Below are 16921 nucleotides of genomic sequence, written 5' to 3' on the forward strand. Positions count from 1 at the left end.
TTCATTACTTCATCATCATATTGTCATTAAACTTTCATAACCAAATACATACTACACGGACTCAAGGCATGGTGTTTACACCCTGAAAAAATTGGGGTTATCCGGTTAAAGTTCTGGAATAATTTTTTTTTGACTGGGTAATCGATTACCCTAATCATGCTAATCGATTACCTAGACCAAAAATTGATTTTTTTGCCATTTTGGACTGTGTAATCGATTACCCTAATCATGGTAATCCATTACCCAGACCAAAAATTGATTTTTTGGCCATTTTGGATTGTGTAATCGATTACCCTAATCATGGTAATCGATTACACATACAAAAAATTGATTTCCAGGCCATTTTGGATTGTGTAATCGATTACCCTAATCATGGTAATCGATTACACCTGAGTGGGCAGCAACAGTAGCTCTGTTTTTTACACATAGTGCTTTTTGGGTCACCCCCTTTTCCACCTACTTTTCCTATAAATAGAGGTACTATTTCCCCTCATTTTTCATGCTTCTTAGCCCCCAAAAGTTCTGCCCAAGTACCATTGACTCTCCTCTCCAAACCTAGGTCAAAAAAAAAAATCTTTCTCACTTAGAAAAGTCACCCCCACCAACTTTTTTTTGCCCTCTTTCATATTTTTCTTCAAAGCTTATCACTCTCTAACACTCATAACTGAGCTCCTTCACTAAACTTCCACCATAAACACTTTCATCCCAAACCCCTTGCTTTTGTCCTAGCTCAACACCATTTCAACCTACCATTTTTTAACATTTTTTGGGTAATGATTTTTGCTTAAACTTTGTTAACTTTTTGTTCTGTTTTTGTGTTGAAAATGGTTGTTTGTTCTTAATTGATCTTTTGAGAGGGTTTAGACGCAAACTTGTAAAAGATGATTAACTTTGGTTTACACTTTTTTCTTTTGGGATTTCTTGTGCTTGCTACTTTTATCCACCATCTTTAATCAAACTTTGTATTTTGTTTCATTTGCTATTTATGGTTGACTTGTTTTCACATTTATTTGGTTGATGAGATCCATTAGATCATGGCCATGGTTGTTTAGAGTTGATAAAACATTCAATGTTTCAAACCTATTAATGATTGATCAATAGATCCTTCATGATACTTTGAGGCATTGATAGGTTGCCTCTATTTCAACCATATTTGGGTCATTTAATACATAGATGAAACCATTTTCTTTACATTAACTTGTTATTCTATTTGCTTATTGTTATTCTACTAACCACTAACTACTAACTCCTAACATCTACATTATTTCACTTTACTTCCTTGCAATTTATTTTATTGTTAACTTTATTTCAAGTACTTTTTGTTTATGTTTATGCTAATGTTTATTGTTATCTAACCATATCATTTACATTATGATAATTTATTTACTCTCTTACTATCTTGCGAAATAAAAGAGGAGTAAAAAACAAAAATAAAAAGAACAAATCATAATATTGAGAGATGGAGTTAGGGTTGCATAACTTTCTTTGTTACATATCTATTGTTAGTTGATATTTCAATCATCTTCAATACTTTGCATCGATGATAAGCTATCCCTTAATATGTCATATTTTGAGTCTTTTTGACCTATGGAAAATAGTCCTCAAGATGTTCATTTTGTACATATTACTAACCACTAATTATACTTCACTAACTTTTTTTATCATTAACCTTTGTTATTGTGATTTTGTTACCATTAACTTGTGGTTTATTTTGTGTCATTTACATTCACTAACCATTATTATTGTGATATTGTTATTCTTTATCTTGTGATTTACTTTTATGTTATTACCTTGTAATTTACATTCAAGTACTCATTATCATCATGATTGTACAAACTCATCATGCATGTTTATTTACTTGTTATTTATTTTGTTGTCATCATACATTAAAAGCAACAAAAACATGATAAAATGGTAAGACCAAAAATATTCACTCTACTCTTAATCAACTTGGACTTAGAGGATTTCATCTTAGGACCTTTGCTTGGAAGTCTTCCTTTACTCTTTGTGATACTTTGTAAACACTTGGATTTTCATCCATAACTTACATGCATGTTTTAAGAATGGCATCATGGAACAACCTTAGGGGGACATGTTCGTAAGACCATTATCCTTTGATTGGCTTAGGTCAGTTTTGCACACAAAAGGCTTTCTCGTTGGCTACCTTACAATGATACTCTTTAATTTCTTATTGGTTACTTTGCACTCATGTTGCATAAGCCAAATTTCATAATAAAAAATGAAAGAAACCCTTGATTCAACGTGAAGTGGCATTTTCTTAGCCAAATTCAAAAATACTTAATAATTACGATTATTATTGTGCTCCATGAGCCTTAAGTGGTGGAGAATGAGTGAGAATGGAGCATTCCTATCCTTACTCTAATTATTTTGGATGCAAGACGTTTGGCTTGTTGTCTACAATAATAACCTCCGCTCATAGACTTTAGTATAATATAATCACAAACACTCATTTCATAAAACCCTTATTAAGGTAAAAATAATACAACTCATCAAACTCATTTTTGTGCCTTAGGGCATCATCCTGAAAACCCTTTTTTCAAAGGTAAAATCAACCAACACACAAACATTTTCTACTCTGAACTACGGAGCTCTGATTCCTCATCCCCGAATGAGTGATACGTAGGCACAAGGGCCCCAATCCTTGGCGAGCACTATAATAACAAAAACACCCCCTTCTTTTCACACATTCTTTTGAAAATAAAACAATAATAGATAAATCTCATGTATGTAAAACAACCCAAATGGTTCCCATGGAGTACCATGGACGTAAGGGGTGCTAATACCTTCCCCTTATGTAACCGACTTCCGAACCCAAATCTCGGTTGCGAGACCGATTCCTTATTCTCTTTTAGCGCTTCCTGTGTGTGTCTCTTTTCCGAGGGTTTTATCGACTATTTCCCCTCTCCTATCTGATGGAGGTGAACTAAATAAAATTTGGTGGCGACTCTTCTGACTTTGCCTCTCTTTGGCATCTCTTTAGTCCCTCTTTCGTTATCGTGAAATCCCGGTAGCGACAGAATGAATCTGAAAATATAATTCAAGCGGCTGAGAAAACCTCTGACTTGCTTCTTAGTTTTGGGCGCATGCATCTCTTGTATTACTTTGACCTTGGCAGGATCAACTTCAATACCCTTCACACTGACAATAAAGCCCAACATCTTACCAGAACGAACACCAAAAGTACACTTATTGGGATTCAAGTCGAGTTTATACTTCCTCAAACGCTGGAATAGCTTCAACAAATGCTCAACATGTTCCTCTTTATCAATCGACTTAGCAATCATGTCATCGACATAAACTTCAATCTCTTTATGCATCATATCATGAAAAAGAGTACTCATTGCTCTTTGGTAAGTTGCACCAGCATTCTTTAGACCGAAAGGCATCACTCTATAACAGAATGTTCCCCAGGGTGTAATGAATGTGGTCTTCTCCATATCCTCGGGTGCCATCTTAATTTGATTATATCCGGAAAATCCATCCATAAACGAAAAGACTTTGAATTTAGCAGTATTGTCTACCAACATATCAATGTGTGGCAGAGGGAAATCATCTTTCAGACTGGCTTTATTCAAATCTCTATAATCGACACACATGCGGACTTTTCCATCTTTCTTCGGCATTGGCACGATATTGGCCACCGTTGCGGATACTCAACAGTCACAAGGAAATCGGTATCAATCTGCTTATGGACTTCCTATTTGATCTTCACAGCCATATCAGGATGCTTTCTTTTCAACTTCTGCTTGACTGGCGGACATTTTGGCTTCAACGGTAATCTATGCTCCACAATATTAGAATCCAACCCAGGCATGTCTTGATAGGACCAAGCAAACACATATGAATAGTCTCGAAGAAGATCAATCAACCCCTTCTTGGCATCTGAACACAATTGAGACCCAATCTTGACTTCCTTCACATCATCTTCGGAACCCAAGTTGACTAGCTCAATCTGCTTTTCAAACGGCTGAATAATTTTCTCATTTTGCTCAAGAAGACGAGACAATTCATCACTCACCTCTAAATCACTTTCCTCCTCGGCCTCAAACACAGGGAATTCAAATTTGGAGAAGGAGAAGGGTCATCGTATTCAATGGGGTTAGGAACCAACCTACATAATGATTTGATATTTTGATTTTAGAGAAGTGAATTTGTGACCAAATATTATGCAGATGGACAATTATATTGTTTATTTATGTTTTTTGTGATTACCATTTTCAGAAATAAGCAAAAAGTAAAAATAAACATCAAAGATGTGGATGAATAGAATTAATTTTATTGATGATCAATTTAAAATGCCCAACAATGTTCACTTCTCCCTTAGGCATAGGAGAAGGATTTTTAAAATATAAAGGAAATTACTTAGATCGATGCAAAATAAGAGGAATATCAACAACAATCCAATTGTTGCATGTCTGTCCATGCGTCACAAAGTTGGTGCAGTCTTCCTCTTCGTTGTCCTCTAGCACGACAGCTAAGTGTTGTTCATTCCCATGAATGAACCCTCCGCTACGGAAACTGAGTTGCATTTCTTCTGATCTAACGGTTGACGAGCCCTTCTGGAACCCCAAACCAGTTCTTCCTTTATTCTCGGAGACCTCTACCATGCGCCCCCACTAATCAACAGGACCTTCCTCAACAATCATATGCGCATCTTTCAGAGAGGACATAGGTGCCCCAAATCTCTTCTCAGCAGCAATAGATAAGGCTTGGAATAGAGTTCCAACCTCATCCTCAGCTTCCACATACGAGAAAGATGACAAATGGTTGACCAACAATGCTTTCTCACCTCCCACAATCAACAACTTGCCATTCTTGACAAACTTGAGCTTTTGGTGTAGAGTGGAAGTAACAACTCCTGCTTCATGAATCCATGGCCTTCCCGACAAACAGCTGTAGGACGGGTGAATATCCATTACCTGGAAAGTAATCTGAAAATCACTCGGATATTTGAGTTTGGAAGCATATTGAGTGATGACGCAGTGTCAACTAGCATATTTGACAAAGCATCTTCTTTGCAATTCATTGAGATGTGCAAAGCCAGATTATGATTTCTTCCCTCCTCAGGGAGTTCTTCATCGCAAAAGCTCAAATTATTGCATGAAGTGATATTGGCTACAATATGATGAAATTGAGCCACAGTACCATCTTGCTCCACGTATGCCTGTTTGAGAACTCTCTAGAGTGCTTCTCTGTGCGCTTCAGAATTCAAAAGCAGAGACAACACGAAAATCTTTGAGGGAGTCTGGAGCAATTACTCAACCACGTTGAATTCACTCCTCTTAATCAATCAGAGTACCTCATCATCATCATTATTGGCTTTCAAATTGCTGGATTCACCAGACTTATCTCTTGAACAACCAACAGGATCTACACTAGGCACCTCCGCCTTCTTACCAATACATAATTCTTCCTTATTCTCCGGGATTACCGGTCCAAAAACTCGACCACTGCGGGTCACCTTCGTAACATATGAAATGCTCACTACTGAATTGGTCGTAGGAAACGGGACCTCTTGACCTTTCTCTATCATCGTAGCATTGTATTGATACAGTACAACCTTATCAGATGCATACGGGACTGGGTCCCCCAACTGTATCACCAACGACGAAACTGATCTATTGCTGACGTTCTTGCTACTATCATACTGCATCACCAACCGCTCTGGTTGCTTGAAAACGGGAACAATGACATTAACATCATCATCTTCATGACGGGATTGACAAATTTGGATCATGCCTTCATCCATCAGACATTGGATGTCCCTTTTCACAACAACACACCCCATTGGGTTCACTCTACAAATATCACAACCTTCGTGATCATGTTCACAGTCACTCACCATACATATGTCCTTGTGTATCTGCACCAAGGATCCACGAATAAAACACACATCAAAAACTTTGTATTCACCTGGACAACCGTCCACCATGTTTACTGAGGTATTCCCATGAGCGGGGAAAGGATTAACTTTCACATTAGGTGCGCGGTCTTCAAAAGACACCATGCCACTCTTCATAAGATTTTGCACCTCGTACTTCAGCGGATACCAGTTCTCAATATCGTGCCCAGGTGCACCCTGGTGAAAAGCACAACGAAGTTCGGGTTTATATCACCATGGAAGTGGTTCTAGGATCTACGGTTGATTCCTCGGTTGAATCAAATTCTTGAGGACTAAAGATGGGTACAACTCTGCATATGACATAAGAATCGGGTCAAAAGAGACCTTCTTCCTCTCAAAGTTCTGTTGTTGGTGATGATTGTTGTTGGAATTGTTGTTGTTGTTGTTGTTGTAGGTGTTCCTTCTTTGTTGCGGTTGTTGACGTTGATTTTGATACTGATGTTGTTGTTGTTGTTGAATTGGTGTTGTTTGTTGATTGGAGAATACTGGAATGACTGATGATACTTGGTGATGATGATGTTGACGGGATGGTAAATTTCTTCTGATTTGAGGCCTCCTCTTCCTCCCACTAGAAATTTCATTTGTTTCATTATCCTTCCTTTCGCTGAAATTACTCCCATATTTCTTGCTAGTTGACGCGTCCTCTTTCGACAATCGTCCTTCACGGACCTCCTCTTCAAGTCTCATCCCCATATTTACCATTTCGGTAAAATCACTGGGGGAACTGGCAATCATACGTTCATAATAAAATGAACTTAGGGTTTTGAGAAAGATTTCCGTCATCTCCTTCTCCTCCAAAGGAGGAGTGATCTGGGCAGCCAACTCCCTCCAACGCTGGGCATACTCTTTGAACGTCTCCTTGTCCTTCTGAGACATGGACCTCAGCTGGTCCCTATCTGGCGCCATATCCACGTTGTACTTGTACTATTTCACGAAAGCCTCTCCTAGATCGTTGAAAGTGCGGATGCTTGAACTATCTAGCCCCATATACCAACGAAGCGCAACACCTGTCAGGCTATCCTGGAAATAGTGAATCAGTAATTGGTCATTATCTTTCTAGGTTGACATCTTGTGGGAATACATCACAAGTTGACATAGTGGACAAGAGTTTCCCTTATACTTCTCAAAGTCAGGCACTTTGAATTTGACTGGGATTTTCACATTGGGCAGAGAAATTAACAAACCAAAGACTCAAATCTAGCCGGGGGAGGAGATCTGCTAACAAGAGGCGAAGTTATCGAGTCTGCAGGGAATTTTAGGTCAACACTATATCAAATGGGAGACAATCGTACAGAAGATAAACACAAAACAGCTTCTCAGAAACTAGCAGGAAAGTCTGACAGGGAGCGAGTCGGATGGTGATTGGTGGGGAAACCAACGCGATCTACTGGGGAAAACATCATACTCTGTTGAAGATCAACCTTTCCGAAGAAACGTGAACTCCGTTGGGGAATCTAGAAAAAGTACCGGGGAAATAACACGCCGCAAGGTACTTGAAATTTTGGTATCAGATATGAGATGTCGAAGGTGCAATTGTTAAACCAGTTCGGTGCAAACTCACCTACGTCTGGGGGCTACCAAGCCAGGAAGGAAATCCACTAAACAGAATTAGTCAAAGACTCTCAGTAAACAACTTCAAGTTACAGTCTTTTCACCTAATCTCTACCCGTGTGAGTTCTATCTAAGAACTCTTAGATATTAGACCCTACTCACCCCCCTCAATCACAACAATGATATAAAAACAAATATTACAAAGAAAGAAGACACTCTTCAAGAACACATACTTGATCTTGCTTAAAAGCTTCAACCAAGTAAACACACACTTCTGCTTCAAAGCTTAGAGTGGACAAAATACAACACAAAAGTCAATCCAATTCAAACATCAATTAGATGTATGAATGGCTCACAATACACAAGCTCACACAAGACTAAAACCCTAAAACTCTCTCACTATTTCGTTCGTTTCTTGTGTGTTAAAACCAGGTTTTACATGGCCTTTAAATAGATGCTTTTGAATGGGCCTGGGCATCATAAAACCCTAAATTTATTTTCCTTGCGTATCTTCTTATTCACGACAGCTAATCATCCCTTATTGGAAAATAGATCATTCTAGTCTTAAATCAAATTACTCCTTGAATAGCTCATTCAATCTCCACATAATCACACACAGATTTCGCATGAAAAGCGCAACATTAAGATACATAACATTCAGACTGAATATTCTGTATACACATGTATTAACATCGGGTCTGACATCTTAGCTAAAACCTGCACAACCATATTTAAACATCCTGTAGGAAATTGCTATCACATGTCAAGACAACACGCGTAACACCTTGTGATAACTCTATGTTTTAACAAAATTGCTGCCAACACATAGAACCAACAAACTCCCCCTTTAGCAAATTTTGGCTAAAACATACATCGGATCCTACGTTTCACAAGATAACAATCACAGTATCAGTTCAGCAGCAGAAGTAAACATACACACATTACTAGTAAGAAAAACAGCTAGTAAACACACATACGCTTGTGCTCACACAGACAGAACACACCACCTCCACCTTCAGCTAGCACCAATCTGCTTTACACAGACATAATACTTCCCCCTTTTCTCCCTCCTTTGTATAAAACATCCAACATCATCTCCAATATCATCTATAACATTCTCTATAACATCATCTATAGCTATAGCTATAGCAACTTCTCCCCCTTTTTAGCCAAAAGAGACCAAAGAGACAAAATAAATGTCTATTCAGTCAAAAACCAGAATGTCAAAAGTTAAGGGTTATAGAACCAAGTACATAAACAACTTTAAACAAACTGAGATAGAAACCAACAAATCCATGGGGGCCAAATTAAAACAGCAAAACATCAAAACAGCAGAACATAACTGCCAAAATCCAAGAAATCCATCAAAACAGCAACAAAAATCATCACATCCATGGGGGAAAAATTCAAAGGGGCTAATCGGAGGAGCTTGAGCTTGCAGCTTCATCAGCATCAGAAACAGAATTGCCACTTGTCTCATCATTAGTTGCAGACCTTTCACTAGAGGTGTGGGCTTCATCTTCCTTAGTAGGTTCAATATTCTCACCTTCAGCTCGCTCCATGCTTGCAATCAGGGCTTCCAACGATTATTTCCAAGTTATTGCTACCCTTATCCCTTCACCCAGCTCTTTACATGTCTCCTTCAGCTCAGCAGTAAGTCCCACTTTTAAGGCTGTCCTTTTCATACCAGATGTCATGACAATGTGTTCGACATGACTGCCTTCAAACAGTTTATAGTGCACTGATAGAGTAGGTTTTCTTCTACTTGGTAGGTCATTAGTACTCAGAATTCCAGGGTGTTGACTTAGGATAATCCCACATATCATAGAGGGAAAGGCTATAGGCAGCTTCACTGCATTAGTAGATGCATGCTTGACAATTTGTTCAAACATAAATCTACCATAGTCAAATTTTAGTTTGGTTCCAACATCAAAGATAAATCATCTAAGGGTATTAGAAATTGTGGAAATATGGTTGGTAGGCACCCAATTTCCAGATCTTATTTTATGCAATATAACATACTTCACAGTCAGCTTCCCAGCAGGAAGATGCTTTTTAATAGGCCACCCTTTCACCCGCCTTGCTGTAATTTCTCTACAGACCTCATTGTCTGTAGCTTCCAATTCACCTGCACCCTCTATACTTTTTCCCAGAAAATTGTTAATGACAGTGGGAGAAAATGTGATACACATAACTCTCACAAAACCTTTGCAAAATTCCTTGTTGTTCTTATCAGCAATATCTTCAGGAATTTTGACAATGAATTCCTTAACCAATCCCTCATAGCACTGAGATAACCCAACCACAATCTTCATTAACCCAACATTCTTTATTAGGTCCATGACCTCTTTGACTTTAACAACATCCTTTCCTAACTCTTCCTCTACAACCACCCTTCTTTGAATCATAAACTTCCATTTGGCAGCTCCATCTTCAAGATGGAAAGAGATATTATCCAAGTGCACAATAGCAACTTTCACATGGGACTTCCTCACAGTGGCCCTCTTCACAGGGGAGATTTCAGGGACATCTTCCTCAACATCTTCGTTAGACTCAAAAACTTCTCTTACCTTACTCTTCTTCAAATCAACTTTGCTCCAAGATTTGGGAGGACCAACACCAGCAGTGTTCTTAGCTATTTTAGCTGACAACATTTCATCCACAAATCTACCTTTTCTAGTCTTCATAGGCTTAGCCACACTAGGCTTTAAGTGATGAAGTAAGTTATCCTCTTGATCATCAGACCTATCAGTATCTAGGTCAATCATATTGTTTGCAGAATCATGCTTCTAAGAATGGGAAGCATTGGCAGTTGTAGATGCCATAGATTTTCCTTTTCCAGACACAGTTTTCCCAAGAGAGCACAAACCTTTAGCAGCCATGTCCTTCTCAGATCTAGAGGAATCGTCATCCTTCTCACTATGATGTTCAACCTTAGGAGAGGGGTACATTTTAGACAGGGGAGTAGAGACTCCCTTGACAAAATGTCCTTCATTAAGGATTCTAGTGACTAGATTTGTTATGACACGATCATTGTGGTGCATATCTGTAGGACCCTAATTTTGACCCTAAGATCCCTCATGGAATCATATCAATGCCTCAAGGATCATAGCATGTGTGGCTCCTCTACCCTAGGGGTTGGGACTTGTGTGAGTGGTTTGAGACCACCAGGCATGCTTGTATTGTATATTATTGATTTTCTTATTTTGATTACTAACCAAAAGCACAAAAATATGTCACTAACTCTTTTTGTTTTGAAGCTCAAGTGATCATGTGCTCCCATGCTCCTAGGAGGCTCCTAAGCTCAATATAGTGGCTAGATGAAGATGAGAAAAGCATGACAATGGTCCACAAAGCTCATAATCATCATATATGTCTCCCAAGTATCTCAATTTTCCAATTTGATCAAGATAACCCAAAGATCTTGAGGATAGTTTCCCAAGGAAACCCTAATTCAACTATGCTTTGACTGTGCCTTGCTCATGAAGCAACCTCAACCTATGATTAAATTTAATCAAGAAAATTTATTTAATTCATCACTTTATGCATATATGAACCTATGTTAGTATCCTCAATCATTCATTCATCAAGATTTGAAGTTTGTCCTTGAGAAGTTGACCAGTCAAGTCATCTGACTAAACTGAGGATCATTGAGACACAACTTGTTATGTATTCGTCAAATGAAGATGACCCCAAGAAAAAAGTATTCTTAAGAACCATATGAACAACTTTCATGTTCATTAAAAATCCATTTGAAACTTGGAAGGTCATCATCCATTTCAAAACATTATAGGTCATTTTGATTGAAACCCTAATTTCGGGTCAACTTCACAAGGACCTAACTTCCTTATTTTTAATGATTTTGAGGTGAGACCAATTACATTGGAAAGTTTAAAATGTCTACTTCAAATTTTATTTTGGATAAAATTTCATAATCCTAAAATAAACACATGTGATAATACAAAACATTATAGGTCACTTTGGACAAAAGCCATTGAATTTGAAAAATGTCCAACTTCAAGTGCCCATAACTTTCTCATGAAAAACCCAAATGATGCAAAATTTATGTCTAAATTGATCATATTGAGAATATCTACATATTTGAGGCTTGTAGGTTTTTCCATTTGAGGCTTGCATCATTGAAACCGAAGGGCTTGAAGATGTGTGCTTTTGGTAAAAAAATTCAAAGGGAACCTAGACATGTTTTGCCCCCAAACCTTCACAACCATTTTTCCTAAATTTCCGAACTCGAAATGAATTTTTTCCCAACATGACTTTTTTTCCTCATTTCAAGGGCTTTCCAACCATTACTAACATTAATTTTTTTGACTTTCCATGAGTAAGTTTCGAAGAGCTTAATGTTTATGTTCAGTTTTGCAATTCAACCTGTAACTTCATGTGCAAGCAAATGCAACTCCAATTACACGTCCAATTCACTTGCATTTGATCTCAGCATGGATTTAACTTCACTCTTGGGCCTCACATGAGCCTGTACAGGCCCATGCATGGAGGATCCAAATTTCATGCACACGAGCCAAGCATTGCATTGCGTCACATACAGCTATAAATAGAAGTGCAATCTCATTCAAATGGTAACCACGAGGAGATCTGAAGTGCTGCTGGATTGAAAACCAAACCCTCACCAAAGGAATTTCAGTTTTTCTATTTCATTTTCAAGCTTGAATTTCAACATCATTAGTTGAATTTCAAAGCATAATTCCTTAACCTTGCATCACTATCACACTTCCACATTAAAATTGGATCAAGAGCTTGGACAATTCGTGTTATTTGAAGCTTGATTTCAGAGGTATATAAACAAACTTTTTTGATTCAGATCTTGAAATATAATGTGAATTCATTTGGTTTATGCTGTTTTCTGAAGCCCTCATGCATGAGGCAGGCCAATGGTGGTCTTAATTTTGCAAATCGTGTCATTTCGGATCAAGAACCATGATATTCAAGCTCATGTTTCTCTTTAAATAGGAATTTTGAGAATGATCCATGGTTATAGGGGTGATGTACATCACCTCAGCTTCATTTTGATACCTTGCTTCTTCATTTTTATTAAGGTTTGATTTCATGCGCATGGTGGGCGGAATTGGTTGTCTGGCCGGAGAAGATGGTGGTTTCCACCACCATCCCCACGTGGAATCCTTGGAACCATTGGATGATGCTGAAATGTTATAATCCTGGCCCTTGCTTGCATTGACTTATTTTAAATCCAGATGTAGCGCGCTTGACTTTGGTCTTCCGTGTGACCGCGCCTCTGAACCCTCAGATCAATGCCACGTCAATTAATGAGACAATCCTGTGGCTACGCATAAATATTTTAGATAATTCCTTTTATTTTCAAAAATTCATAAATATTTTATTTGAAGTCACAAAAATATGAGACCAATGCCAAAAAAAATCTTGAAAAATCTAGTTTCATATTTTGATTTTTAATTAATTTTGTGAATTCATTTAATATTTTTTATGAATAATTTGGTTTTTAATAGTTTTAATTCATTTTAAAATACTTTTTGATATCTGAAAATCCAAAAATATTTTCTTAGCACATATGGATCATGATAGGTCAATGAAAAATAGTCTCATCAATTTCTTAATTGATTTGAGATTTATTTGAGATTTTAATTCATATTGTGTTATTTTTATTATTTTTAATTGTTTTTAAATAGTTTCTGATTTCAAAAGTTATTGAAAATTTTTGTCAAAGCTTGTTTGACCATGTTAGACCTATGAGAATTTAATTGGACTTGTTGAAGTTGATTTGAATTAAATTTGAGGTTTGACCATATTTTGCCATTTTTTTTTTGCATTCTTTTTTAATTCAAAAATACCAAAAAAATATGTTTGACTTGTTGACTTGTGATTTTCATTTCTCTTCTGTTTGGCATTGGTTGATGATGATTTGATTCACTTTTGACCAATTGTGTTTGATATTTGATTTCTCTTTTCATTCATTTCATCTTCATCTCTTTCTTTTTATTTTTGGCAAATGAGTTAATGTCTTATGGTTGGTCTTGATAGATGAGAGGTTTAACCTTCTTTGATCCAATCAAACTCAACTTGATCCAAGATCAAGTGAGTTGCTTTGTGTCAAAGATAGGTTGCTTCTTAGTCAAGCAAAAAACCTAAACACCATACAAGGCCTTTTTCTTTTCTTTTGGCATGGCAAATTTTTGGAGCTTGGCTTACTAGTCATGATCTCTAACTTGTATTTATTTGCCTATAGTTTTATTGACCGGCCTCAGATAGGTGTGACTACTACATTAGTCCACTTACGATTGCTTAACATAGCGCTAAATTGTATTATGACAAACTAACATAACCATACTAATTACTAACTTTAATTTAGGCATTTAATTTCTTGCGATTTACTTTAATGCACTTTAATGACAAACTAACATAACCATAATCAGATCTTTTATGTTTATGTCATTTTCTTTTTGCTCATTTGAGCTTATTATTGTATATAAATATATTGTTGTCTTGTGGTTTTTTTGTCTTTGTTTTGTCTGAACCTAATGCAAAAGGAGAAAGGACTTAGAATTAGGACTTACCTATGCTTAAAGGAGTTCAAGAGCAACTAGGCCTCATTCCTTTAGAATGTTAAATTTGTTCAAGAGCAACTAGGCCTCATGCCTTTAGAATGCTAAATTTCAAAGTTGACTTCAAAAGACTTCCTTTCCACAAAACTCATTCTTTGTCCGTTCCTCTTATTGTATTGTGAACTTTTTGATGTTTGTTCTTTTGTGAAAAGGATTCCATCCTGAGATAGTAAGAAGGACTATTGTCATGAGTAGCCAGGTTAAGAGAGGCAATCCAAAATGGAGATCCTAGGAGCTTGAATATAATTTGTGTGATTGCTTGTTGTTTGCTAAGTCCAAAGGAAAAGAGCATCTTAAATCATCTCTATGATTTCAAGAAAAGGAACTCTAAGGGTTTTATCTTCTCTCTTATCTTCGTATGCTTTAGGACTAGCCCTTCTCTTCTTCTCTCCAATCTAACCAAAGCTAAATTCTTTTGTGCAAACTTTAACTTTGTTTCAAATTAGAAACCTAGGCCTTATGCCTTTGACTTTTCAAAATCTTTTCATTAATACTCATTATGAATAGATTTTAATTCAACTTTGACCTCATTTTGTAAATAAATCTAACTTGTAAATACAACCCACTTCAAGTTGATTTTGTGGTTCCAATGGCCACCTTTGTTAAAACTTTTCATAAACATTAGTCATAGGTTTGAGTTATCATAGTTGTTGATGTAAACCTCACCTTATCCTTAGTGATTGGATTATAAGTCTTCCATACTTATTATATGGTTAACCCCTCACTAGTATGTTGAAGCTCTCCTCACATGGTGGATTGTTGGTTTAGGTTGAGTTTTCTCCCTTTGATAACAAAAGACCTTAAGGCTTTTGACAAATCAATTCACCAATCTTTGAGATTTTTACCCCGAACTACGAGGTTTTGATCCTACCTTTGTGATGGTATGTAGGCAATGGGTTCATCCATTCAAACAACAAAATTGTAAATATAATCTATTCTCTTTTCATCCCCCAATCTTTTGCACATATTTTGACAAATACCAACCTATAACACATGTTTGCAAAAAGAGGTTTCCTTAGAGTACTAAGGATGTTTTGGGTGCGTAAAACCTTCCCATTTCATAACCAACCCCCTTACCTAAATCTCTGACATTTTTATTAGTTTTTGATTTGATAAAACTTCTTACTTGGCTTTTGTTCGCTTTTTAGCCTTTCCTTTGGACAAATAAAAGTGCGGTGGCGACTCAAATTTTATGTTTACTTTTTGTTTAGTCAATAAACCATAAGATAACGAATACCCCGCTACAGAAAAATGACGAATCTGCTGGGGACTGACTTCCTAGTGGGCTTGATCAGATGCTCCCTGATTTTTCCTATTTTTGAATTTTCATTTTAATTTCTTTTATTCGATTTTATTTTAAAAATTCATAACTCTTTTATTTGGAATCACGAAAATATGGGACCAATTGCAAAAAATTTCTCTTAAATTCTAGCTTCTAAAAATGATTTTTAATTATTTTTGTGATTCCATTTAATATTTAATTTGAATTTTTTCTTTTCTGATTTTTTTTAATTCATTTAAAATGCTTTCCAACATTCAAAAATGCCAAAAATATTTTCTTAACATCTTAGAAATGATGATGAATCTATGAAAAATATTCTCATCAATTTCTTAATTGATTTGAGATTTATTTGAGATTTTAGTTCAATTATGTTATTTTTCTTCATTCTTAATTGTTTAAAATTAGTTTCTGTTTTCAAAAAATGTTGAAATATTTTGTCAAACCTTGTTTGACCATGTTGAACTTATGATGATCCAATTGGACTTTTCCAAGTTGATTTGAATTGGATTTGAAGTTTGACCTTTATTTGTTTATTTTAATTCAAGTATTATTTTAATTCCAAAAATAATACCAAAACTATTTTCATTGTTTCTTGAATTCTAAGCTTCATCTCACTTCTGTTTACCACTGATTGATGTTGATTCCATTCATGTTTGATCAATGTGTGTTTGTTATGTCATTTGAATTTCAATTATGTACATTCCATTTCTTCTTCTTCTTCTTCTTTTTTCTTTTTGATCAATGAGTTAATGATTGGTGGTTAGCCTTGACATATGAGGGGCTTAACCTTCTTTGATCCAAATCAAATTCATCTTGATCAAAGATCAAGTGAATTTCTTTGCATTAGAGATAGGTTGCTTCTTGGTCAAGCAAAAAACCTAAATCCATACAAGATCATTCTTCTTTTCTTTTGGGATGGCAAGTTGTAGGAGCTTGGATTACTAGTCATGGTCTCTAACTTGTTTTTGTTGCCTATAGTTGTATTGACCGGCCTTAGATAGGTGTGACTACTACATTAGTCCATTTACGATTGCTTAACATAACGCTAAATTGCCTTATGGCACACTAACACTAACTACTAATCACTAACTTTTAATTCAAGCATTTAATTCTTGCAATTTACTTTAATGCAGTTTAATTTCTTGCTTATTAATTCATTTGTCTTTGCCCTTTGCTGACTTGAGCTCATGTTTATGTTAATGCAATTTACCTTTTGCTCACTTGAGCACATTATTGTGTATATACTATTGCCTTGTGCTTGTTTTGTTTTTGTTTGTCTGAACCCAATGCAAATGGAGAAAGGACTTAGATTTAGGACCTCACCTATGCTAAAATGGAGTTTCAAGAGCAACTAGGCCTCGTGCCTATAGAATGCTATATATGTTGAAGAGCAACTAGGCCTCATGCCTTTAGAATGCTGAATCTTGAAAATGAATTGAAAGGACCCCTAATTCTAAACTCACTCTTGTCCATTCTTTTATTTGCATTGTGGGACTTTTTGATTTGTGTGTTCTTGTGTGATAGGAATCCTAAACTTGAGCCAATTAGAATAAC

The 16921-nt window shown here is 36.3% G+C and overlaps 1 protein-coding gene across 1 annotated transcript; it reads right to left on the minus strand.

Annotated features, from left to right (window-relative positions):
* Positions 1–9414: 9414 nt before the first annotated feature.
* On the minus strand, positions 9415–10425 carry LOC127130514 (uncharacterized). Its single transcript, XM_051059507.1, has 2 exons — positions 10344–10425; positions 9415–10229 (listed from the first exon to the last, which is right to left on the minus strand). Exons 1-2 carry the CDS (start codon positions 10423–10425, stop codon positions 9415–9417), a joined length of 897 nt encoding a protein of 298 aa, XP_050915464.1.
* Between the last annotated feature and the right edge of the window lie 6496 nt (positions 10426–16921).

This window comes from Lathyrus oleraceus, chromosome 3, assembly GCF_024323335.1.
Source record: "Lathyrus oleraceus cultivar Zhongwan6 chromosome 3, CAAS_Psat_ZW6_1.0, whole genome shotgun sequence".
In the NCBI taxonomy this organism is placed as follows: Eukaryota; Viridiplantae; Streptophyta; class Magnoliopsida; order Fabales; family Fabaceae; genus Lathyrus; species Lathyrus oleraceus.